We start from the raw sequence: 26645 nt of genomic DNA on the forward strand, positions 1-26645 counted from the left end.
GTCATTGTTCATTATAGTCAGTTAGCTGCATTGCACAGTCCCCACTCACTGACATTGTTAAGTAATGTTCCTATATCATCATGTTCATGTATGCAAGGCTAGACATGTGACTGTATCATTAATTTCGTTCATTGATGAATGCATGTATTTCTGTGCCGGAAACAAAGATGGAACAGCAGAACCAATTCAACTCCAAAGGTGTGACAATGAAAAGGATTGGGGCATCCTTTCCAAGCACACTACCGTCTAACTGCTTCACACTATAACTGCATCCCTGTCTATAGATCATGTGGGCTGGAATGGATAAGAATTGCAGACAAAACATTTGGAAGTCATCACTTTGGGGAAGCTAAATTAGTGGATATAGCTGGTTCTATGAGAAAATCTGGCAGAACCAAGAACTGGAGTTCAGAAAGAATTCTGAGGCTCCTTTGATCAAAATTTGGTAGAAGAGTTTATGAGGCTACATCATATCACTTAGTTTCATGTTGAAACAAACAAGCAATCAATCAGCTTTCACAGTTTTTTTTTTGCTCAAATCTCACTAATTGTTCCACCTTACTTCTTGTTACTGAATTGCTAAACTACCATCTGGTTTTTTAAATGGTAAAAGCCAATCAGGGAGGGAGAAAAAAATCCCTGATCATGCTGTATACTGTTGATCATTTGGGCCATTTCAAAACACCACCAAAAACATCTATTACATGTCCACTTCATTACTGCTGCTGCTGCTAAGAACATTTCGTAGGCCAATTTGACATATTTGGAGTTACTTGTTGATGGAACACTTTGATACTACTGCAGAATCTATTCTAAATAAAGGAACTCATTTGGACAAGGAAACTGACATGAAAATAGAGTGACATTATTTGCTCTTTTTTCTGATTCCTTCATATAGATGTTACTAGACCTTTGTGTGCCATCCTATTCAGACTTGGCCCTTGAGAATCACCCCTCCCCTCAAAAATGGGACTAGAACAAATGTGATTAATAACATTCAGGTAAATATGTTTGTTCTTGAGGCCTCTGATGATTTTTCATTGAGCAGAAATATGTGAGGGTTACACCCAATACTTTGTAAGACAGCCTGAAGTTAGAACAAATCTCCATCTCTGAAATTCCATAGTAGTCAACCAAATTATTCCAGGAAGCACACAGATCTTCCACCCAGAGTCACTTTGTATGAAATGGGCAGCTATGTAAATATGATAAATAAATAAATCTTCCCCTGCTCTAGTTCTCTTGCAACAAGCATTCAATAGCATAGTGCATCTTAAAATGTTGGCAACAGAAGGTATTTCTGTGACTGGTTTGAACTTACAATAAGAAACCTGTGACTTATATAACCTAACCACTCACTTTCATGCTATTTTAAACCTGAGTTTGTGCTTAAATTGCTAAAGATTACAAAGAAGTCAGTAAATATAGGAAGCGAACATCTCTCTGGAATTTTTGCAATTTACTCATTTCATTCTTTTTTTCCCACTTTTTAAAAAAGCCCTCTTTGCCTATGCCCCCACCATCACTCACTCAAGATTGTTTACAACTCTTGCCATTTTTAAGTCTTTTTAAATCTAATTGCAGAATACTTAAGCGAAGACTGCTATTCCCAAATCACAGCTGTCTCCTACAATAATAGCATTACACTGTACCACTTAACAAGATTAATGACCTCTGCATAGCATCACCATAACTGTCGGCAGATTTGTCTGCAATACATCAATTACTGGTCTACTGATTCCAAAACACAATTTTGCTTCATTATAAATTCTCAGTGGAAATTGTTCAGACTACTTCCTCCCTCCTCCCCTAAAGGAAAATATCAGTATAGCTTCAAAAAAGCAATTTCCCATATTAATTTACAAAAGTGGGAATAAGGAGCAGAAGACTCACAGCACCCCCCAGATTATCTTTTGCCGAGCTAGTGCGCTGTTTAGTGGGCTTGTAAAATAATCTTTATGTATATATAATCAACACATAAAGAGTTTAGCTAGGACTGTAGCTGGGAGAAAATAAAGGACACAGAAAAACAGAGCTCTCTGAGGAGTAGGATCCCTAAATCATACGATCCAGTAGTTATCCAGCCTATATTCTTCTCTTCTCATTCATTAATCCATCTCTGCAAGCAAATTTTGGCCATCCTAGCTGGGAATTCAGGGGGTTAAGAGTTCTTCCACACCCAGAAGATGCCAGGTTTAAGAACTAGACCCAACCAGTCCACAGTGTACTAAAAGGTAGCTATGCCTAGAAGTGGGCTAGATGGTTGCTTTGTTTATGAGAACAAACTATTATACTACTACTTCAAGAAAATATGACAAGCTACTTGAGCAGAGTAGACTGTAGAAGTTACAACTATTTTTATTTATTAAGGTAACAGTGACCTTAAGTTCAGCTTGACACAGCAACAATCTCTGGTCTGGAAGTGGCTTTTCCACTTCATTTTTCTGGGATGTTTTTCAATTTCCCACTTTAAGCTAAACCTCTGGTTTTCCATGATGGTTTCCCATGCAAATCCTAACCAGACATTTTTATTTATTGGAGCACTTTTCTCATTTATTTTCAAAACAAGCACCTTGTTCTGAGGAACGGGTACCTAAAAATAGTGAGTTTCATGGCTCAGTGAAGACTTACACCTGAGTTTTTCATCCTTGGGACAATTCACATGCAGGAATATCAGTTGTACTCTGAATGGAAAGCAACCCTCAGAACTTCCTCAAAGAGAAAAGGAACAATAGTTCTCTATCAAACAATCCACTCTTAGCGGTTGCAGGAATATGATATGAATTCCAGGTACACTTAAAAACATTTATTTTTATTATTTTTTAAAATTTCTGAATTAAAAAGCACCTTCAAGCTCTCAGGTCCAACCAATAGCTGTCAAGAGCAGGGCCTTTTCTATTTTGACTTCTATTTTCTGGAATAGCCATCCAAATCAAATCCACCAGGCCCCACGTACACTTTTAATATATCGCAACACTACTTTTTCAACCAGAATGATTTTCTGGCTTATTTTAATATTGTTCCCTTTAAAGATGTTTCATACAGTAGTTATAATTGTGAGAATCATATGTCATTATTCACTTGACTTGATTTTACTTGGCGAAAAAAGTATGGGATAGTAAATCAACACATCTTTTTTAAAAAAATGGGCCATCCTGCACATGTGAGCTGATATGAAGGGTTCATATTCTTTCATTCTTGTGGAAGGTGGAAAACTCAATTACTCAAAGACATATGCAGTTTCATCATAGCCTCTTTTAGTGCCCACGTTTCATAAAAGGGTTTCCAAAAGTATTCAGCAATGGATAGATTGAAGAGAAAATATCTCCCTAAAGCAAGGTCAGTGTCCGACCATTTAGATATTCCTTTTCTTCTCTTTAAGCACTTGGTTCAAAAATTATTAAAGAAGTACACAGAAATGGGATGAAACAATTAGTTTTCAAAATGTTCTCCTTACCTCATCGCTGCTCCACCTATTGGGAAATGAAGGCCGTAATTTCTTGATACATACTATTTCTCTCATGTCTTCATATGAAGGGTCACTGGAAACAAGATCATGATAGGGAAGCTGGTATTCTTCAACAATACCTAGCAGGGAGACCATTTGGCAAATACATAAATTTTGTCTAGTTGAACATTCTTGTGAGATTAAGAAGTTTAAATGAAGCTCAATAAACTTGTTTATTGTTTATAAAATATTGTAATATTATATATATGAAATATCGTAATATATATTATATATGAAATATTGTAAAATAATATAATATTCTCTCTCTATATATATGAAATATTGTAATATAATATATAATACATATTATAAATGTATATATGTATATGAAAATCAGCAGCAAAAATCAACCTATATTTTGTTCTGACCATTGGTATCCAATATGATGAAAGAGAATTTGCTGTAGGAAATCTTTCAAAGGAGAAGAAAAATTTGGTGAAATGCTCAAGATGGAATATGCTGTTCTCATGAATATTTACTGATGAGAGATCCAAGGAACATGTGTGAAATGCTGTATTCCATTGCACAATCATCCCTCAATAGTCTGCAGCTTTCCTTACGTTGATCAAACCCCAAGGGGGAGATAAGACAGCTCCTCCCTCTGCTCTTTTCAACATTGAGGCAATCTTGCTTTTTGAGGAATTCTTAGTGAATTTTCTTTCCTCTGAAGAAATCCAAAGAAATCGTTCACCCAATTTCTACACATTTAGTAGAAACCTCTAAAAGGCTATTTGTGCTCAGCATTAGTAGGAACACACTAAAGGCAAAATTTCACATTTACCTCTAATATATGTATGAAATGCCTTGAAAGCACCAGGAGACATCACAGAGTACCACTCACACAGGTTCTATCTACAATTACAGGGAAAGGCTACTTTTCTGATGGCCAATGGTCATTGCAGACTTAACACCACTGCCTCCATTGGGGAAGAGTTTTAATTTTCACACTTTCTATGTTGGGGAGTTATTTTAAACTCTACTCAATGCTTGTCAGTTACTTAATATACTCATTTCCTTTAATTTTCTGATTAAAATACATGGAAATCATGCTGCCATTATTCAAGTTAACACCAAGTTTTGACAGTGCAATCTTCAGGAAGCTGGGTACTGAAAAAAGGGGCTTCGAAGTCTACCACCAGCCACTCTTCTTCTAAGGTGACTGAAGACATCTTCTCATGGTCAGGCATATGTTCGTTATTACTATCCAAGCCATATGGAAATGCAATCCCTGTTCTTCATAACAAATAATTCAATTGCAAACCGTCCATTGTAAAAGAATGGTACTTTGTGCAAAGCTGAAGGCCCTTTCCTAATTATTTATTTATAAATCTCATGAGCAAAACTTTACAAAGAAAATTGGATCCTGGTCTTTTGTGAGATTAATCTGTACACTGATTTTTAGTAATCAAAAGTGCTACCAAAATGCCAAACTTCCTTTTTTAGGTGCCTTCAGCTTAATAGAAGCGATCTGCATATTATACCCCTTTAACAAGGTTACTACAATATGCAGTTTTGCAATCATTTATACATCAGTCATAAGAAAAAGAATACAATAAAGTAGATGATTTAGGGTTAGCACTCAAAATCTTCTTGAATCTGGAATTAATTTTATATCAGTATAATACTGTTCCCTCCTATACACCTGCAGGCCTTCTAAAGCCAACTAACACCTGCTAATGCCTATCTTTCTGCTCTTAAATCTAAGTAATCTCCTTGTTAATCATAGTACCTAAGCAAAATCAACCTCATTGTATTTTTGCTCAAATAACAGCTGTGCTCTTGCTCTGGCAGTAATTTTTATAACCACAAGAGTTCCCATAAATGAGCTCCAAATTCCCATTACAATTATGAAATATTGCATCTTTAAAAGAGTCTATTAAAATACAGAATAAATCTTTATGGCTAAATAAGATCTAACAGAAAAGGAATAATAAGTCCCAGGAGTAGAAGGGGACTTAGTTTAGCACCAGCAATTCTTTAAAATAAGCTATTGTAATTCTTTTTCTCCCTTGCTAAAAAAAATAAATACACAAACATTTTCTGGAGACTAGTTTGTGTTAATTAGTTGCAGCAAAAACAAATTTAAAAATCTAATAAATTCTAACATGAACTTTGTGTTGTAGATACAGTCCATGAAATCTGATGGTATAATGTTAAAGGCATACAGCCATGCCTAAAATATTCACCTCCTGAAACACATCTCCTTGCTATTTCCCAAAGGATGAGCCCAAAACTGTACATATCAGCCATAATATATGATTGAAAGTGATTTCGATTCAAACTTTCATCCAGCACCTCTGGAGGCATGTAACGTTTTGTTCCGACTCTGGTGTTTGGTGGGATATCCACTTCATTTGTATCACTGGAAGATGGAAAGTGGAAAAATGACACAGGAATTAAGTAAGCAAAAAGTTTCTCTTCAAAAACTAAAATTGCTTATAAAAGAGAAACACCCACACCTTTCCAAATTAAAACTTACCTATGCAAGTCAGAATTAACAGATAATCTCAACGGAAATTATTCTTACAAAGAAAGCTTGTCAAGTGCTAACCAAATGCTCATTTTTAAACAAAATCCCTACCCAGTGTTATATTAACCATTCAATTGCAAAACCAGAAAAGAGGGGGGAAAGAACTCAGCAGAGGTTGCTGGAGACGTTTTTGAGAATTTGCTGGCAATAAATTGGAATTCTGATGCCAAGGATTACAATTATATTTCTCTTACAGATATCTTAAGATGCCTCAGATTCTAAGGCTTTCATGGGGGATAACAAAAAGCTAAGGAATTACTATTCATGATCTTAAGGAAGATAAGATACATATCTAATAAAATTGGTTAGGAGCGGTGCCATTTATATTACTGTATCTCTGCATCACCATCACCTTAGATGCAGTGGCAGTATAATTCAAATTACTGAAGTGGACAATCTTCAGTTTGAAAATATATTAGTTTGAAACTGGCTTATTCTCATAAAGCCACAGTTCATACACTCTCCCTTCCTGCTCTTTCTGGTGGGTTATCATCATCATAGGATAGCTTCCTGTGGCCTTCTGAAAGGGCAGTAGCCTTAACTGCGACACTCAACTTCTCAAACATTGCCCACCCCTACAGTAACATACCCCTTCATGGATCACTGCCTTGTCGTGGCGAAGGGGCTTGCGTAACTCAGTGAAGCCATGAGCTATACCGTGCAGGGCCACCCAAGACGGACAGGTCATGACAGAGTTCTGACAAAATGTGGTCCACTGGAGAAGGAAATGGCAACCCATTCCAGTATCCTTGCCAAGAAAACCCCATGGACAATGTTAAAAGGCTAAAAGAGATGACGCTGGAAGATGAGCCCCTCAGGTCGGAAGGTGTCCAATATGCTACTGGGGAAGAGCGGAGGGCAATTCCAAGAAGCTCCAGAAAGAGTGAAGCGGCTGGGCCAAAGCCGAAAGGACGTTCAGCTGTGGATGTATCTGGAAGCGAAAAGAAGGTCCGATGCTGTAAAGAACAATATTGTATAGGTACCTGGAATGTAAGATCTATGAACCAAGGCAAGCTGGATGTGGTCAAACATGAGATGACAAGATTGAACATCGACATCTTGGGAATCAGCGAACTGAAATGGATGGGAATGGGTGAATTTAATTCGGGTGACCATTATATCTACTACTGTGGGCAAGAAACCCTTAGAAGAAATGGAGTTGCACTCATAGTCAATAAGAGAGTGGGAAAGGCAGTAATGGGGTACAACCTCAAAAACGACAGAATGATCTCAGTGCGTATCCAAGGCAAACCATTCAATATCACAGTCATCCAAGTCTATGCCCCAACCACTGATGCTGAAGATGAAGTTGACCGCTTCTATGAAGACCTACAACACCTTCTAGAACTAGCACCAAAAAAAGATGTCCTTTTCATCATAGGGGATTGGAATACTAAAGTAGGAAGTCAAGGAGTAATCGGAATAACAGGCAAATTTGGCCTTGGAGTACAAAATGAAGCAGGGCAAAGGCTAATAGAGTTCTGTCAAGAGAACAAGCTAGTCATAGCAAACACTCTTTTCCAACAACACAATAGACGACTCTACACATGGACATCACCAGATGGTCAATACCGAAACCAGATTGATTATATACTTTGCAGCCAAAGATGGAGAAGCTCTATACAGACAGCAAAAACAAGACCAGGAGCTGACTGTGGCTCAGATCATGAGCTTCTTACTGCAAAATTTAGGCTTAAATTGAAGAATGTAGGGAAAACCACTAGACCACTCAGGTATGACTTAGATCATATTCCTTGTGAGTACACAGTGAAGGTGATGAATAGATTTAGAGGATTAGATTTGGTAGACAGAGTGCCTGAAGAACTATGGACGGAGGTCCGTAACATTGTACAGGAGGCAGCAACTAAAACCATCCCAAAGAAAAAGAAATGCAAGAAAGCAAAATGGCTGTCTGATGAGGCTTTACAAATAGCTGTGGAAAGAAGGAATGCGAAAAGCAAGGGTGAAAGGGAAAGATATAAGCAACTGAATGCAGATTTCCAGAGAATAGCAAGGAGAGATAAGGCGGCCTTCTTAAATGAACAATGCAAAGAAATCGAGGAAAACAATAGAATGGGGAAGACTAGAGATTGCTATAAGAAAATTGGAGATATGAAAGGAATGTTTAGTGCAAAGATGGGCATGATAAAGGACAAAAAAGGCAGGGACCTAACAGAAGCAGAAGAGATTAAGAAGAGGTGGCAAGAATACACAGAAGAACTATACAAGAAAGATCTTAATGTCCCTGATGTCCACGCTGGTGTGATCACTTGAGCCAGACATCCTAGAGAGTGAAGTCAAGTGGGCCTTAGGAAGCATTGCTAACAACAAAGCTAGTGGAGATGACAGTATTCCAGCTGAGTTATTTAAAATACTAAAAGACGATGGTGTTAAAGTGCTACACTCAATATGCCAGCAAGTTTGGAAAACGCAACAGTGGCCACGGGATTGGAAAAGGTCAGTTTATGTTCCAATTCCAAAGAAGGGCAATGCCAAAGAATGCTCAAACTATCGCACAATTGCACTCATTTCACATGCTAGCAAGGTTATGCTCAAAATCCTACAAGCTAGGCTTTAGCAATACATGAACCGAGAACTACTGGATGTACAAGCTGGGTTTCGAAGAGGCAGAGGAACTAGAGATCAAATCGCCAACATTCGCTGGATCATGGAGAAAGCACAAGAGTTCCAGAAAAATATCTACTTCTGCTTCATTGACTATGCAAAAGCCTTTGATTGTGTGGATCACAACAAACTGTGGTAAATTCTTAAAGAGATGGGAGTACCAGACCACCGTACCTGTCTCCTGAGAAATCTGAAGGCGGGCCAAGAAGCAACAGTTAGAACCGGTCATGGAACAACCGATTGGTTCAAAATAGGAAAGGTGTACGACAAGGCTGTATACTGTCACCCTGCTTATTTAACCTATATGCAGAGTACATCATGAGAAATGCCAGGTTGGAAGAATCACAAGCCGGAATTAAGATTGCAGGGAGAATCATCAACAACCTCAGATATGCAGACGATACCACCCTAATGGCAGAAAGTGAAAAGAACTAAAGAGCCTCTTGATGAGGGTGAAAGAGGAGAGTGCGAAAGCTGGCTTGAAACTCAACATTAAAAAAAACTAAGATCATGGCATCTGGACCCATCAATTCCTGGCAAATAGAAGGGGTAGAAATGGAAGCAGTAACAGACTTCATTTATTTGAGCTCCAAGATCACCGCAGACGGAGACTGCAGCCATGAAATTAAAAGATGCTTGCTCCTTGGGAGGAAAGCTATGGCAAGCCTAGATAGCATATTAAAAAGCAGAGACGTCACCTTGCCGACAAAGATCCGCATAGTCAAAGCTATGGTTTTTCCAGTAGTAATGTATGGCTGTGAGAGCTGGACCATAAAGGCGGCTGAGCACCAAAGAATTGATGCCTTTGAACTGTGGTGCTGGAGAAGACTCTTGAGAGTCCCCTGGACTGCTAGGAGGTCAAACCAGTCAATCTTAAAGGAAATCAACCCTGATTGCTCATTGGAAGGATCGATAATGAAGCTCAAGCTCAGATACTTTGGTCACCTAATGTGAAGAGAGATCTCTTTGGAGAAGACCCTGATGCTGGGAAAGATTGAAGGCAAAAGGAGAAGAGGACGGCAGAGGATGAGATGGTTAGATAGCATCACTGAAGCAATGAGCATGAAACTGAGCAAACTCAGGGAGGCAGTGAAGGACAGGAAGGCCTGGTGTAATATGGTTCATGGGGTCACGAAGAGTCGGACACGACTTAACGACTAAACAACAACAACAACAACATAACACAGATTGGCTGCCAGAGAGGATAAACTATTCCCAGCATTCCCACCAGATGTTCATTTCATCTGTACAAAATGTTTTATTTTCCCCCCTTTTCCCCTTTAAAAAAAAACAACTTTTAAAAGACCTAGATTCATTAAGAAATGCAGTATTTTGCCCACCTAATGAATTTAACTGCCAGACCAAGGTCTGCTATACAGCAAGTTCCATTTTTCTTCACCAGAATGTTTTTACTTTTGAGGTCCCGGTGAGCAATTGCTGGTTTGCCTTGGGTGCTGAAGATCTCAGTATGCAAGTGGCACAATCCACTGATAGATGAGTATGCCAGTTTTAACATAGCTTTTGTATCCAAGGTTGTAGATTTCAGATAATCATACAGGGATCCATTCTCATGATAATCTGTGATAAGATAAAGCTGTGTCCAAGATCCAGTACCTTTAATGTCTGCAGCAATGAATCCTGCAAGAGAAAATTAAGACAAGACTTTTCTAACATCATCAGTACTTTTAAGAAACAGCAAATCCAATTTCCTTTGCATTCCATGCAGCACCTATACTCAGTAAATCCAAAGTTCATTAGAAAATGATAGATCTCAAATTCTTTGTATCTAATCCAAAAGTACATTAATATATTAAATTGTATTCATCTTCATAACACCATATTAGCTATGCTTAAGCCAAAATGAAATTGTAGAACAGGTCTATATTATATAAATGAGTATCTCCTGCTTACAACATAGTAAGATTAGCAGCTAACACTTTTTAAACATTATCTGTGGTGTCCAATATACATGAAAAAAAAATGTTTGCTGAATTAGTTCCATCTTAATATCACAAGAAACATACTTGATAGTCTTTAAAACCTTTAGCCATTGATTTCTTAACATGGGATAGTCCAACTTTTTATTCAGGATTCTTATTTATATATTTTACAATAATTTTAACTCAGCTCAGTCACATCAGTACCGGAAAAAAGGAAAAACAATGTGTTTTATTTAACTGCCATGTGATCTTTACTAAATAGCTTCTGCTTCTGAACTAATGAAGGCTTCCTCTGTAGAGGAAGACCTGGAATTATCATCATCTTCTTTGCTTTCTATTCAAGGATTCCGGCTTACTGTGACAAACGCAGAACACAGTCCTGTACTGGAAATGTTATAAATCTCATGAGAATGCTAGATTATTGAGATAAATGGAAATGGAAACCCAACTATAACCAGTTTCAATTGCAAGCTTATATTTTGGCTGCAATGATAAAATCTCAAATACTCATTTTTCCATGAAAGCTGCTACAGGTTGTTTTTGCTCTAAAACATGGTAAAATCTGGAAGAAAAATAATGTGTGGTATGGAGTCTGCTTGAAACCAATGCCCAACCTCATGGAAAGGGTGATCTTTTTGGAGCTACAATCAGGCTGGAAACAAGTGAGTAATTATTTTTCTCTTCTCCTTTTTGTTCCTTTTCTCTCTCTCTTCTCTTCTACCTCTTCCTCCCAATTCAGACTATCATGCAGAAATAGACAGCTCTTCCCATGTTAGAATTAATTACTTGTGAGTTCTCTCATTCTTTCCATTGCTCCATTCATGGCATTATTTCTATCCTTTCCAAGGTTTTAACAAAGTGCGCTGTATCTCCATCATTCTATCAATTTCAGTCCCCCTACACTCCATAGACTGCCTGCCTCCTGCCTTAAGCCTTATGCTGTGTAGGGTTTTCCTTTTCTTCTCCCTTGAAATCAAAAGACTGTCACAGATGATATAGGTGATGGAAACAAAGATCTCATTTGCAATATTTTAGTGCAAAAGTACAGAGTTCAGAACAGACTGTGTTTTGGTCACAGATCTTTAACCTTAAGGGAAGCTAATGTTTGTCAACACATTTACTACTGCCATTGGTGCTCCAGGTATGGATTTTTTTCTTGTAAGTTCAATTTAAATAAATATGCCCTGGATGCTGTGACTAAATTAGGGGTTAGAGAAGTGCATCTGCGTTTTCCAGAAGTCTCAAGGCACTAAGAACTGGGATCCACTTCCAGTCTCTGTTCTAATGGAAGTCAGCAAAAGTAGGGTTGGTTTACTGTCACAGATGAGAATCGTTTGTACTGCGTATCTTTCTGAATTAGAGCATTTTAAGGTCAAGGTGCTGGGATACAGGTAGTCCTTGCTTAACGGCAATTTGTTTAGCAACCATTCTAAGTTACGACAGCACTAAAAAAGTGACCTACAACCTATGCCCAAAGCTACAACTGGCACAGTGCTCCTGTGGTCACATGATCATTATCCAGGTGCCTGGCAGCCAGCTCATACTTAATATGGTTGCAGGGTCCCGGGGTCACGTGATCGCCATTTGCAACCTTCCCAGCTGGCTTCCAGCAAGCAAAATCAGTGGGGAACTGTGTGATTCACTTAATGACCGTGTGATTCACTTAACCACATGATTTCCTTAATGACCACATCACTTAGTGACCTAAACTCCAGTTCCAATTGAGGTCATTAAGTGAGGACTACCTGTACTTAATATTTCCAGCAAAGTCATATGTTCTCCAGGAACATCTCAGATTACTCCATACTGTATATTCCTTTTTAAGTACAAAACTTTACATGTACAAAATTAGAAGCACCTCATGTTGAACTCTGAAGACTATGCTCATTGGATGTTGACCTAGACACCTATTAAATTTTTGCGTTTGGGTTTTTAGGTTTATTGTCTAAATTTTATATTTGTCTCAGAACAGATAGCTTTAAAGAGTAAAATTTAAGTTTTAAAAATGAATTGAGAAATTTAATATTTGCCTTTGTTGTCCCTAGGCTGAGTATAATATACAATGTTATTGCTAAAACTGACAACATGAGAAATTCACTGGTACCTGTCTCTGTGTCTTGAAACTGAATTGGGAAAATTAACCTGCAATATGAAAGTTACTTGCATGGAATCAAAATCCAAATATTTCGTGCATATGGTTCACAGCAGTGACAAGTTTGTCTGTTTTTGGAAAACAAACCAAAGTAAATGGTCTAGTGGTTAGTCTTCAAAACCCACACAAAAACACCTAGTATGTACTTGCTCTGCTGCAGTACTGCAGGAGTATGTCAAGAGGCTTTTTCTAAAATAATGAGCTGACACAAGGGGTTATGTTAAAGCAAAGAAAATGGACAACAGAGCTGGTGCACAGGCGCGCGCGCTCTCTCTCTCTCTCTCTCACACACACACACACACACACACACAGAGTAGCAAAGCATCTGTTCTGTTTTTATCTCTTTTTGAAGAGATATCAACCAACATGTTCACCTCAGGAGAGTGGCAGCAAATCTTTGAAATGTATTTAAAACGATCCACAAGAACTTTCAATGTAGACGTAGTGGTACAGCCTCCCACTGGGAGTGCTGCTCTAAGCCATAATCTTAGAATGGTTAATGGACTTTGTAGCAAGCCACCACAAAGGGAGCTGAGAAATGGCCCATCCATGCTGTCAAACTAGTGGAAGACCAGCTTCACTAGCAGCAGCAGCTACAGGTAGTTCTCGACTTACAACCACAATTGGGACTGGAACTTTCATCGCTAAGTGATGCAGTCATTAAGTAAGTTGTGCCTGATTTTATGACCTTATTTGCCACAGTCATTAAGTGAATCCAGCTTCCTTCATTGACTTTATTTCTTGAAGCCCCTTGGGAAGGTCACAAATGGTGGTCGTGTGACCCCCAGATGCTGCAACCATCGTAAATACATGCTGGTTGCCAAACCCCTGAATTTTGATCATGTGACTACAGGGATGCTGCAATGGTCATAACTGCAAGGACTGGTTGTAAGTCACTTTTTCCAGCATCGTTGTAACTTCGAAGAGTTGTTAAACGAATTGTCATAAGTCAAGGAGTACCTGTATTTCATCATAATAAAGTAGCAATGGGATGTGTAACATCGACAATCCATTTGTATGAAGGACCTAGCTGTATTAGTTTTCTCCTCCTCTCCTCTTCTGAAGAGTAAAGTGTATTTAGCTGATCTTTGTACAACAACTACTACTGAACGTGAAGAACTGGTATTTAGGCTGTTTATTTCCCCTCCCTCTTTTTCCTATTTGAATCATAACTATACAAGCCTGTTATTGATTGTATGTAACTTGTTATCATTACTACTTCCAGAGTGGATACAAATACTTCAATTAAAGATATAAATACTGATACCACTGAAACAACATGCAGCCATTCTCATCTTTGGATTTTGGGACATTTACTGAACTTAAAAACTATCTATTAGTTTTAAAATACGTGCATGTCCACACACACACAATGTGGACACCTCACTCCAGGCCTAAATCATAATTGCTTATATTTAGCTATGCCCCTCACCCAAAATATTTTCATGCCTCATCAGAACAGTCTGATAGATTTCTGTCTCTCGAAACCAGCTGGCTTCCTCTGTGGTGAAGAAAACCTTGACAGCCACCTTTTCTCCTCGCCACTTTCCCATCCAGACTTCTCCATAGCGACCTTTGCCAATCTGCTTCACCATCTGAATCTGCTTTGCTATAGTCCTCTGTACCTGTCAGAGACATAAGATGTTGGAATTACAACTGCTGTCTGCTAGATGCGATCTTTGTAACTTCTCAAAGGTTGGAACCATTTTCAAGTATTAGAATTTGCTCATGAGCTAAAAATATTAGTGCAGAGCTGCAGGATCACACCAAAGGCCTATCTAGTCCAGCATTCTTTTCCCATTGTGGCCAACAGATACCTTGGATAGGCCAAAATCAGGACATGAATATACTTTCAGTTGTGTTCACTAACAACTGATATTCAGATACGTACTAAGCTTCCATAGCTAGGTAGAGATCTGAACTTGGATTTCCCTGGTCTTAGTTCAATGCCTTAACCATTACACAAAAATGACTCTCATACACCATGAACCCTTTCTCTTTTCTAAATCCCTCACTGATTGAGTCGCACTGGATAGCCCTAATTTTCTCCAGCATGATCAATAAAAAAATAAAAATTCTACCTCATTCAAGATTTAATGGGCATCTATCAAGTCTCCCTTTACTCCCTTTTCTTTTCCTAAATATCACAAGCTTCTCTCCAATGCTACCCATGATTACAAGATGTCTGCCTCTCCAATATTTTTATATCAAGTTCACCCTGAATATTCACAGGAAAAAGAGGAGGACAAAGCTTCCTTCTAAGAATTCATAGTCTTTCAACTTGTTTTAAAATGAAAATTAAGTTTAAAAATACAAAAAATACAAGATACAAAAAATAAAATGGTTTTTTTAGTTTAAAAATGGACAAAATATGCTCAAATAAAACAAAAGCAAGAACTGAGGATCTATATAACTGGGATCACCTTAGCTGTTCACCTGTAGCCCACAGATTATGCTCCATATTTTTCACATGAAAGGCTGACGCTGTTATTTTCTTTATTTGAGATACAGCACAAACAATATCCTTTGTTTGAATGATGTAAGTGGTTATATTTTATATATATGACTTATTATGATCTCAGTACTCTTTCCTTACCAACAGAGGGAGCCCTGAACCACTTCCTGAGCTCTGAGACTGTTCAATGAGGTCTTTCAAGGATTCTCCTGGTGGAATATAAGTCTCATCTTGTTCAAGTCCAATGCTGTAATGAGGAGGTTGTCTGGTTTCTTGCCTTTTATACCTGCAGGTATATATAACAATAATTACAGGTGATGCTACCAATACTGGCTATTCAGGAATACCAAGCAAAACAGTGTGTTTCAGATGCTAACATTTTTCCATTGTTAAATGCTATGAAGAATTCAGTATTTTCAGGACTTCATGACATTATTGTTTGCATCTCTGTAAACTTGCATCTTTTTCATTATGTACATACATCTATCGGATTACATTTAACAATGAACAAAAGGTTTATTAGCTTTGTTGAAGCTTGCAGAACCCTCTGTTCCTTTTTAAAGAAATATAGTTTTTTCTGCAGTTTTGGTAGAGGGCAGAATTTTAACCACTGTGAAGAGGCGTTCACAGTGATCATGGTACTCCTGATTTTTACTGTCATCTGCCTGCACAGAAAGTGTGTACATTTCCTACTTTGATTACTCTCACTAGACAGACACTGCAGGTGATTTTGCTGAATCAATCCCAAAAGTTGCTACTGGCCACAACTATTTAGCTATGGTCTTTAAAAAACAGGAAGGGTGTGTAGAAGAAAAAGGGAAATAAAACTGGGGTGGGGGGGACAAAATACAGATGATTATACTTGACTATAAATTAAAAAATGGGTCCTGGATCACAGCTTGGTGTTTAAGCTGAACTCCAAGCTGAAAAGTTACTGATCTATATTGTTTCAAATTATGGAGTATGTATAATGCTTTGTTTAAAGAATGAAAATGTGTTTGTTTACTTATTTATGAAATTTATCTAAGTGCATGAAACCAGATGGACTCCATGTATTAAACATAGAATTTAAGTATTTAAGTAATTTAAGAATTTAAGTAATAATACAAAATAGGAAAAAATAAATTTGGACTAAAAATATAAAACTAAAAATTATGAAACAGTAAAAGTGACATCACTGTACAGTATAACAATTAATCCCCCAAAGCCCTCTGGAAGTTTTCACCTGCTTCCAGAGGCCATGATGGTGGGGTCTATACATGCTTCGGACAGCAAGCTGTTCCATGGGAAAGGGGTTGCTAAAGAGAACGCCCTACACTGGGCCCCACACTTCATTCCTCCTGGTAGGTGGGAATCCTCAGCAAGTACTCCCAAGTTGTCCAGGTAGGACAGGAAGAAACCACTGGGCAAACGTGGTCCCTAAGACACCCAGGCCCTGAGCCGTGTAAGGCTTTATATATAATAGCCTGTCCCTTAAACTGCACTTGGAAACATACTTGTAACCACTGAGCATACATGCTGCTGCATTCTGAACCAGTTGAAGTTACTGAGTGGCCTTTATGGGCACTTCCATGTACAGTGAGTTACAATAATTTAATCAAGAGATAAGAGCATGAATAACAGGCTTCAGTGCATCCTATTTCAGGTAAGCCTGCAACTAGTGCATCAGCCAAGACTGTGCAAGGGCTCTCCTGGCCATGTTCAAGCAGGAGTCCTGAGTCCAGGGGGCCCTAGACTGTGAATCTGCTCTTTCTGGGGAAGCACAACCACATCAAGGATGAAAGATGATAGAGTCCTGGAATCAGTCAGCCTGAGACTCAATGACCACTCAGTCTTGTTTGGGTTGAGTTTGTTTCTGTTTTTCCCTACCCAAACCCTAACAGCTTCCAGATACCAGGGCATGACTTCCACCATGCCCACCCCCCATGGGCCCAGGGTGGAGATATACATGCTGATGGTATTCACCTGGAACCAGTGGATCATCTCTGCTAGCTGTTTCATGTACATGTTGAACAGGATAGAGAAAAGAACTGAACACTGAGACACCCCACAACCATCCTCTGGACCCATCCACTCAGGAAGGAGCAGAACCATCATGCCTTCCCAGATGGTCCACAAGAATATTCTGGTCAACAGCACTGAAACCTAGTGAAAGATCTAGAAGGATGAAGATGGATCATGCCATTGCCATACATGTCAGCCATGAGAACAGCCAAAGTAATTTCCATTCCATACCCAGGTCTGAACTCAGACTCTCAAGAGTCCATACAATCGGTATCCTCCAGAGCTTTCTGCAACTACAGCCTCACCACTTTCTCAATAACTTTTTTATTGGATTTTGTTGGATCCAGGCCTTTTAAAGAATAAATGAAGTGAAGCCTCTTGAGGACCATTGGAATTTCCCCTTCCCTAAAAAAAAGTTTTGACTATAGTCTGGATCCAACTCTTAGTCCCTTCCCTGGCCACTTTAATTGGCCAGGTGGTGCAAGAGTGGGGCAGGGATCCTGTTCATGAATAGCTAAGATTCGGAGGACTCTGTCCACTTTTTGTGATCCATATGCTTAAAAATCTCTGAGACAACACTACAAGACTACTGTTATCTCAGTAGATTTTTTCCATCTGGTTTTCAACTCATAGTGAATGTGATTTTATTCATGAAATGCTTGACCAGATAATCACAACTTACACTGACTGAGTATTCTGACCCATCATTCCCCAGAAGGGTATAGGAACTTAAACACAAGCAGATATAATACAGGCTCAGATGTAACTATGCATTTCTGCCTTTATTGCCAGAGTAGGCTCAAATTTGGGCTCCTATTCATGTCCGGTCATTCATTCATCTCTTCACCTGCTTTATATCATGGAGCTCCTTAGTAAACCAAATGCCTGCACAGGGTCTGTGGGCAGGAGGAAAGCTACTTAGGGGTGAACCACTATTCCAGTGGTTAACAAGACAAACAAGGGAAGTACTTTCCAAATTGCTGGGAAGCTCCCCTACAGCAATTAGGAAACAGCTGAATCCATCAGGCATCTGGGGAGGACCATCTTAATAGGTCTCTTCTCCCTGCAAAGATCCTTTGCTGCCAATTTCCCATCACCCAGAGGAAGTGATCTGTCCATGATGATGGAAAAGTACCGCAGAACCAGATCATGACACATCTATTCCAAGGTGAATAGGAGATCTAAAGTGCAGCCAGATATGTGAGTTGGACAAGTGATGAACAGGGACAAGCACATGGTTGTCACAGCAAACATTAATTCCTGATCTGCTTCCTATACTATGGAGAGGAGGTTGAAATCACTCAGTATTAATAGTCTGGGCAAAATCACAACCATCCCTGCAATGAAACTGAGAAACACACAGCTGGGATAATGGTAAAATAGAAGCTCTTTCAGTTTGTTCTTTTGGTCCAGCATAATAAGCAAGCCCTTACATCTAGTCACCTATACAACTACATCTCCCAGTATACAATTCCCACACCACCTCCCCTGCTCTGGGGTCAAGACTGATGTACAATGACCGACTGAACAGATCTCCATGAGGGGAAACCTCTCACCATTAGCAGATCTCAGTAATATTTGCCAGGTCTATCCTCGCATTCACAATTAAATTATAGACAGGGCTGGTTGCCAATACTATTTTCTAGTAAATTTTTCACACCAACTGATTCTTTCATGAGTGGTCATAACCTGTAAGTATATGTAATATAGGACAGTGCATAAGTGAACTAAAATTAAAGCAAGATTACACGTTATATAAAGCATCTCAGAGACTTGGTGGAAAGGGAAAAAAGTGACAGGAATCAAAAAGAAAAGTAAATCCATTCAAACTGCAAAGGTATTTAAAGCAATCTAGTGAAATTACATCATGGAGTTGCAGGAAATAGTTTTATGAATGGGAGATCCAAATGGGAATCCATCCCAACTGAACTGATGGAAGAAACAGTGTATTTCAAAGTAAGTTTGGTTAGTTATTTTCCTTATGAATGAAAATGTTTTATTTTCATGCTATGTTGGTGGTAGAACTGTCCAGAGGAACATAACAGTCCTATTAAGAATGGTCAAAAATATCTGCCATTTCATTTTTGTAGGCCAGCAGCTTTGCCCAAATTCCAGATGTGAACAATTTAGCTCCCCAAATTATCAACAGTGGTTATGCTGGCTGGGGAATTGAAGTCTACATGTCTAGAGGGTGTCCAGATTGAGCAAATCTGTTCAGGAAACATAACCTTCCTGATAATATTCAACAGGGCTTATGCTATTTTATTTGTATCCTATCAAAGATATTTTTTTATTCTCTTGGGAAGGATGCTAACTATACACATGCATGCTAATAATAGACACACACACACACACACACCTAAAATTCTCTTCAGAAGGGTGTGCGTCTCTGTATGTGGATGAATAGACAGATATTTTGTTTTTTTCCTCAAACACTGTATTACCAAGAGAGAAACAGAAATGACAAAGACTTAAGCATTAAGGCTGTGCAGTGATCCAGATTCAATGGAAAAATGGTGATCTGGAATGCACGTAGGCAAGTATGGCACACTTGCCTGCACCTTCTTAAATCCAACACGTTTTCCCGAGACCATGAGGCGCAATGGTACACACCCAAGAAAAGAGGCAGAGTTTAATCAGTCTCTAAGGATGTGCCAATAGGTGTCATATGAGCACCCAATAACCCCCAAACCACCATCTCCCTAATAGTGGGGTGTGTGCGTCTACATATGTCAGCAAATAAACAGACAGAAAAATGAATGTTATGAAAAATGCCTCTGAGAATAGCACACAGTATAGTAGAGTGTTACTTCCATGAGGCTGATTCACAAAACAGTTCTGAAATGTTTATTTCAACTCTGGCACAACCTGAAGAAGTAGTAAAATCTTTAAAATTAATTGTTAACAGAAATTAAAAAGTACAGTTTGACATCTATTCATATTTACCTGATAAATCTGAACATTTAAGACATTTCACCCTTCCTCACCCCTGAATATCAAATACTTTTGGAATTATTACCTCACCCCAAATCCTAAAGAACTCAGAGCTTAATAATTTAAACCAGCATTGATTACTACACCTAAGATACTAAGCTGGCCATCCCTGTTTTACTTTACTCACAAGCCCAATTTCCATTCATTTCATACATGCAAGTTCCATTTTTTTTTAATAGTATTTTATTGAGATCTTAAAATTACAAAGTTAAAAGTTAGAAATGAAAAAGAAAATTGAAAATACAAATTATAAAGAAAAGGAAAAGAAAAAGTGAGATAAAGTAAAAGAAAAAGAAAAAAGACATGCAAGTTCCATTTTTGATCTTTGATTCTCATTCCCACTGGCAAAGCCATGTCAAAACTATTAAAACCAAACTGTTCTATCAATCTTCATACAAACCCAAGAAATTAGAACACATTAAAAATGATCATTTGTGTCAAATTATGCATAAGCTGTAAAGAAACAGTCAAGGGAGAAAGTATGATTTTTTTCAGACATACCTGAAGTAACAGAATATGATGATGAACACGAGAAGTATGCTACAGACAGTCACTGATATTAGCAGAGCCTTGTGGTGAACATTTGCTTCGGAAAAAGCTAAAATAAGAAAACAAAAGCCTTTAATAATCAGATGACAACTTTACTTACCATATTTAAGTGCAGTTCATCACCCATGCCCCTAAGCATTTGAAGGGACTTGCAAGCAGGATGAGAATAAGACAGTGCTGGTATTGACAAACTGCATCACCCAAATACAGCTTATAAAGTTCTTCCATATGGTCATATTAACCACCGCTATCCAGAACAGGAGCCGGCTATGCAGTGATCCAGATTCAATGGAAAAATGGTGATTTGGAATGCACGTGGGCAAGTATGGCACACCTGCCTGCACCTTCTTAAATCCAACATGTGTTTTCCTGAGACCATGAGGGGCACTAGCACACACCCAAGAAAAGAGGCGGAGTTTTATCAGTCTCTAAGGATGTGCCAATAGGTGTCATATGAATACCCAATAAGCCCCAAACCACCATCTCTCTAATAGTGGGGTGTATGTGTCTACATATATCAGCAAATAAACAGACAGAAAAATGAATTTTATGAAAAATGCCTCTGAGAATAACACACAGTATAGTAGAGTGTTACTACACACACGTTGCTCAAGGAACATGCCTCTCCTGCACTTTCTGGATTCAGCCACATTTTAATAATAGGGTGAACCATACTTTAAATCCAGGTCCCCTTTTTAATCACTCCCATTCTTCTCTTAGACAGTTTGGGCATTTTTGCCTCTGGAAGAGATGAAAAGGCCATGTCATCCTGCAGCTCTATCATGACTTCAGTGGAATTCACATCCTCACTTCAGAGGGTATCTTACCTCAGACCTTTATTCTATCTTGGCAACAGAGTAGGTAGCCGTCCGGGGGGGGGGGTGTGTGTGTTAAAATTTGTAAATTAGAGCATGTTCTATTCCAGCTTTCACCTACCATCAACATCTTTCCATAAGAAACCTTGACTTTACATGGATTTAGTGGCACAGAAACTTAACAAAAACGTATCTGCCACCATGAGAAAAACCAAAGACGTCTCCTGTGGGATTTCTAGGGCTGATTATGTGCAAGGTCTGCAAACAGACTTCATCACTAAAAAGACTGTTAGCACTCATCATGGACTGGTCAAAACTCAGCTAAAAAACGAGAAGCATATATATTTCTGAAAATTAAAGTTTACATCAGAAAAACATATAAGCCAGCATCAGAACACCTACCCAACAAACAATGTCATTGGTAAATGTTTCTCATGGAACTTTTATTAACAACTAAGCAAATTCAAGGAAACTGCATGTAAAATTCTTATCAGGGAATGTTGGGACATGGGAAAGTTAGGGGAAAGGGATATATTCAATTTTAAAAAACCATAAAGAAATGAATGGACTGAAATACTGTCCAATTAACACAGTAACACCAACAAGGTTTACTGTGATTCACATATCTCTAATAATCACCATCACAAATGTGAATAAGACTTTAGGAGATTTTGGTCTCCATTTCAAGTATAAATTTCTTTATCTGCAAACTGCAAACTGATCCAGCATGCATCTGGTTATTTTAGAGTGAGAGGAGCTCTTTTGGTGTACTATATAGTAAGACAAGATGAAGAGAAATAACACCATAAGCTGCAAGACCTCTATTCTTATTGATCGATCCTGGAATACAGCTATTGCATTTCAGATTTACCAGAGTGATGCAACAAAGCATATGCCTATGGGACTCTTAGCTTTCTATTAAGCACGTTTACTTCCAAGCTCTGGTTTCATCTTCTATTTTGGCCCCTGAACAACATTTCCTTTCTGGTTTGGGAGAGACAGACAGACAAGGAATGTATCTTCTGTTTGCATCAGGTTTAACAGTTTAACTTTATGGTATCTGCTACTAATATGTTCATGGCATAAACATCCAAGACAAAGTTGCCGATTTTGAAATCTCTTTTATAAGGGGATGAACATATGAGAAAATACTATAGTATTCTCTATGGGCCAAAAGATTTGTACCTGAGCCATTATTCCAAATGAAGAGTAGTGAAAATTGAGAATCCTCTAAGGAGATCACTTGCCTTATAAATAGGCTGTGATTGTGTGGGGTGGGAAATAGATGAAGAATAAATGCTCTCTAAATATTAATGTTGATAATGTACCTTTTGACCAATTGTTTTTCTCCAATGCACATCATTTACTGAAGTTTAAATACAATGCACTGTCATCAAAAGACTAAGGGCAGCATAGAGGGAAAAAAGGCAGCATCCTATTGAGGGTGCTTTTGTGCCAGGCAAAACATGTCAAATTTTAAAGGTCATAAGTCAATAAGATACATGGAATGGACACTTGGGGCTTCCTTTGTACAACTCCTGAAAAAACAGACAATGTTTCTTTTATTGAATTCAATTCTGATCCCCTAATCCAAAGATACAAAGCAGCTATGGTAGTGCTACTGGTTAGAAAACAATGCTTTTCAATCAAAAAAGCAGTTGTGTTGAACACAGGAAGAACATAATAGAAGCTCATTCATTTGGAAGATGATACTCCATGAACGCGTCTTTAAAATGAGTAAGAATGGCCATTTGTGTCAGAGGAAGTTTATCAAGATTATACAAGACACACTGGAGATTGCTTCAAGGAATAAGTAAATAATTTGGGGGAAGCAGGCGTATGCCTAAAGTTCCATGGGCTATGCCCTCTATTCCCTTCACCCCAACTGTATCATTCATATATGTTAGCAAAACATAGCAGCTAGTTTTGAGACTTATTATTCTCAACGCCTGAGAAGGAAAAGAGGCAAATATATTCAAATAGCCACTTTTATTCTACTTGAAGTTGTTGGAGATATAAAATCTTTCCATGTAAGTTATGGAGAAGTAGCAGTATATGACAATGTCCAGCCACTGAAAAATAAGCAATCAAAGCTTTAGAAATAATTGAAGAGTGTACTTAGAGACTAACAAGAATCACTGTTGCCTTCAGTAAGGGGAAAAAAATAATTACTGGGAAAGAGTGAATACAGAATTCTCATAATATCAGCTATTGCAAAAAAATATCTGTGAAATGGATTGCTTGTTTAGGTATTTATTTAAAGCACGTTTTATTCTATCCTTACATCCCTTCATCCAAATAAGATACTGTTCTCATTTGAGAAGATAAGAGATTTTGCTTCTTAACTTTTCTTCAAATACAGACAGGAATGAAATGGCTGCTGGATGTTATAGAACTACTAATTATTTATTATAGGATTTTATTAATCATTGGATTACTAAAACAAATACAAACTGGATAGGAATGAAAGAGGATACTGAAGAGAATTATCTGCAACAATGTTCACAATCCTTTTTTTGTACAGTTCTGCATAAAAGTATGGTGCTTATTTGAACTTTTAAAAAAACTTGCTGAAATTTGTTCAAGAAGTTTGAATATTTCTATCCTTTTGCATATAATTTTTTATCAAGGATTCTGATTACAATACTAAAAACTAATACAAACTAAACTTGAAGAAAAAGGAATTGTAAGAAATAAAAAGTGCAAGAAAAGAAAGACAAAAGACAAAAGAATATAAAGAAAAGGAAAAGAAAATGTATAAAGAAGTGACTTCCAACATTCATTACAACAATTACAGACAAATTTAGTAACTCTTCACCCCCTATAAGGTTACAAACAGATCTCTCCTCATCCCATATCCCATCCCTTATCTATAAGCAAATCCATAAAATATAAACTTTTCAATCCTGGTGCCAGCAAAAAGTCCATAAAGGGTTGCCAGAATGTTGCAAATAAATGGCTTATTTTAACCTTGATCAAATAACCAACTTTAAATTCCTTCCTTTTTCCTCTAACAGTCTTAATCTTTAGTTCACTCAAATATTGTCGTAGGATTTGATTTCTCTTCAATTCTTCTCTATCCCATCGCAGAGATTTCTCCAAGGGTTTAACAAGCCTCTTTTGTAGATCCAATAAGAAAACATTTTCCAGGTCATTCTCTTGGTTTGTCATTTGTATTTCCCCTTTCATTTTTAAAACTTCAGCCAGTTTCTTTTGTATATCCAATAAAGCACACTTTTCCAAATCATTCTCTTGGCCTGTCATTTGTAGTTCCACTTTCGGTAGGTTCCCTGTCTCATCAGACAAAATTTGCTCCATATCTGTCATTCCCTCATTGACATCTTTTAGGCATAGTCTATCCATAGAAGCAGACATCATTGCTGACAATGTTGATATTGTAGCTACTAATTTCTGGCTCCATTCTTCAAAGATCTCCTTTAATATTTCCAATGTTATGATGTTTTGTGTCATTTCTTAACTCCCAGTTAACCAACACCAAAACCTGGCTTGTATTTTTTTCCCTTCTACTTAGAATCTTTAGTTCCCTCTAGTGTCAAGTTTCTAAAATCATAATGTTGCTTATCTTCATTATGAATTAAGACAGCCAAAATAACTCTGGTTCCCATGAGAAGCTATTTACTTTTTATAGTTAATTTCAAAATCTTATAGTAAAAGTCAATATTCCAAATTTAACTGGATCCTTACTCCATTTGTAACTTTCTTAGATCAAAATCTTATTTAGCTTTTTGCTGTTTATTTAAAATTTTTTAAGTTCTTAAGCTTGTAATTAATTTTTCTTTTGCTCAGAGTTGAACCTAAACTCACCCGGCAACTTTTCAAACTTATCGTTCCAAAGGTCTCTAATAGCTTTAAGATGGTTAAGAGGTAATTTTCAAAAATGATTAGAAAGTGAAGCTTGCAAACTTAATGTCCTTTAAAAGGCTCTGCCACTATTGTGAGCAATATGGCTAATTCCATTGTCTCCTGGCTCGCTCAAACCCATGAAAGATCTCTGTCCTGTGGTTTCTTCATAAGGAACAGCTGTCCAGAACACGTGTGGGTAATCTCCTGTCCTCTCCTTATCCAGAGAGGTTCCGAAGAACTGGTCTACTCACTGGTTCTTCGGTCTTTGGCATGGTCATCAGCTCCACTTTTGTGCAGGCATTTTCAGTTCATCATGCTTCCCCCAGAAGTCAGTTTCAATATTTCTATCCAAGAATGCAATCTCCTGGAAAGATGTATCTAAAGAAACCCCTCTACATTTCAGAAATATCTAATATTTCCCAACTTATTTTCTTCATTCCCAAACTGAAAGTGTTCAGGTTTTTTGCAGTTGCAACCTAAAGCCTGATAAGTTTGTAATGGAAGCCTATCAAACTCAATTTCTTCTTGTATCATCAGCGCCCCACTTATTCAATCATCAGCCATTCAAGCAGAGCGCCAGACATGGTGGCACCACCATTTCTGTTTAAAAGAGTGTTAAATCAGTAAAGACAAATGTTTCATCTTCTCTGCCTGAAACCTGCTTTTTCAGAGAGATTTCCAATATTTTCCAACATTATAGTGGTAACTGACTGTTTTTCCTGCTTGCCTAATAAACTTGCTGCCTAACCATATATGGTCTTTTTGTTCGCATAAGGACATTTCAGTTTACTGTGCAGGAAAGCTGTATAGAATGAGGAACATCGAATGGGGCTGAATGTTCTGTTTTTATCTTGTTTCATGTATATTAAGACTTTTTATGCCCTTGTGTTTTGTTAGCTTTCACTCCTCATTCTGGCATATCCATGTGTACACAACTTCATTCCTTTCATATTTAGAAAATGATCATTTCCATTCCTAGTACATGGAAAAGCACTTCCAGAGTACAATATCTTTACTTTTCCTACCATCACCTCTGTAACTGGGTTAATTTATAGTTTAACTATCTCTGACCTACAACTGGAGGATTTCCTTAGACCCTACCTTCCCCTGAGATATGATCATGGGTCATCAGCCTCCTGAATCAAAAGCGAAATTTATTCTACTTTTCACACAAGTGACAAACAGTTGTGTTTGGAAACTGTCTTTGAA

At 37.9% G+C, this 26645-nt stretch overlaps 1 protein-coding gene across 4 annotated transcripts in view; it reads right to left on the reverse strand.

Moving 5' to 3' along the window:
* The window catches only part of BMPR1B (bone morphogenetic protein receptor type 1B), a 141700-nt gene that overhangs the window by 4340 nt on the left and 110715 nt on the right, over positions 1 to 26645 (reverse strand). For all 4 annotated transcript variants that reach the window (XM_088133038.1, XM_088133040.1, XM_088133041.1 and 1 more), the window contains 6 exons: positions 20710 to 20806; positions 15352 to 15496; positions 14188 to 14380; positions 10004 to 10301; positions 5695 to 5870; positions 3458 to 3588 (listed from right to left, as the gene is read on the reverse strand). In XM_088133038.1, coding sequence (XP_087989164.1) covers positions 3458 to 3588; positions 5695 to 5870; positions 10004 to 10301; positions 14188 to 14380; positions 15352 to 15496; positions 20710 to 20806 — 1040 coding nt within the window. The remainder of the gene's footprint in view (positions 1 to 3457; positions 3589 to 5694; positions 5871 to 10003; positions 10302 to 14187; positions 14381 to 15351; positions 15497 to 20709; positions 20807 to 26645) is intronic.

Source organism: Python bivittatus, unplaced genomic scaffold (assembly GCF_059951505.1).
Source record: "Python bivittatus isolate LINGU-HERP-01145 unplaced genomic scaffold, Pbiv_v1 ctg000070_np1212, whole genome shotgun sequence".
NCBI lineage: Eukaryota > Metazoa > Chordata > Lepidosauria > Squamata > Pythonidae > Python > Python bivittatus.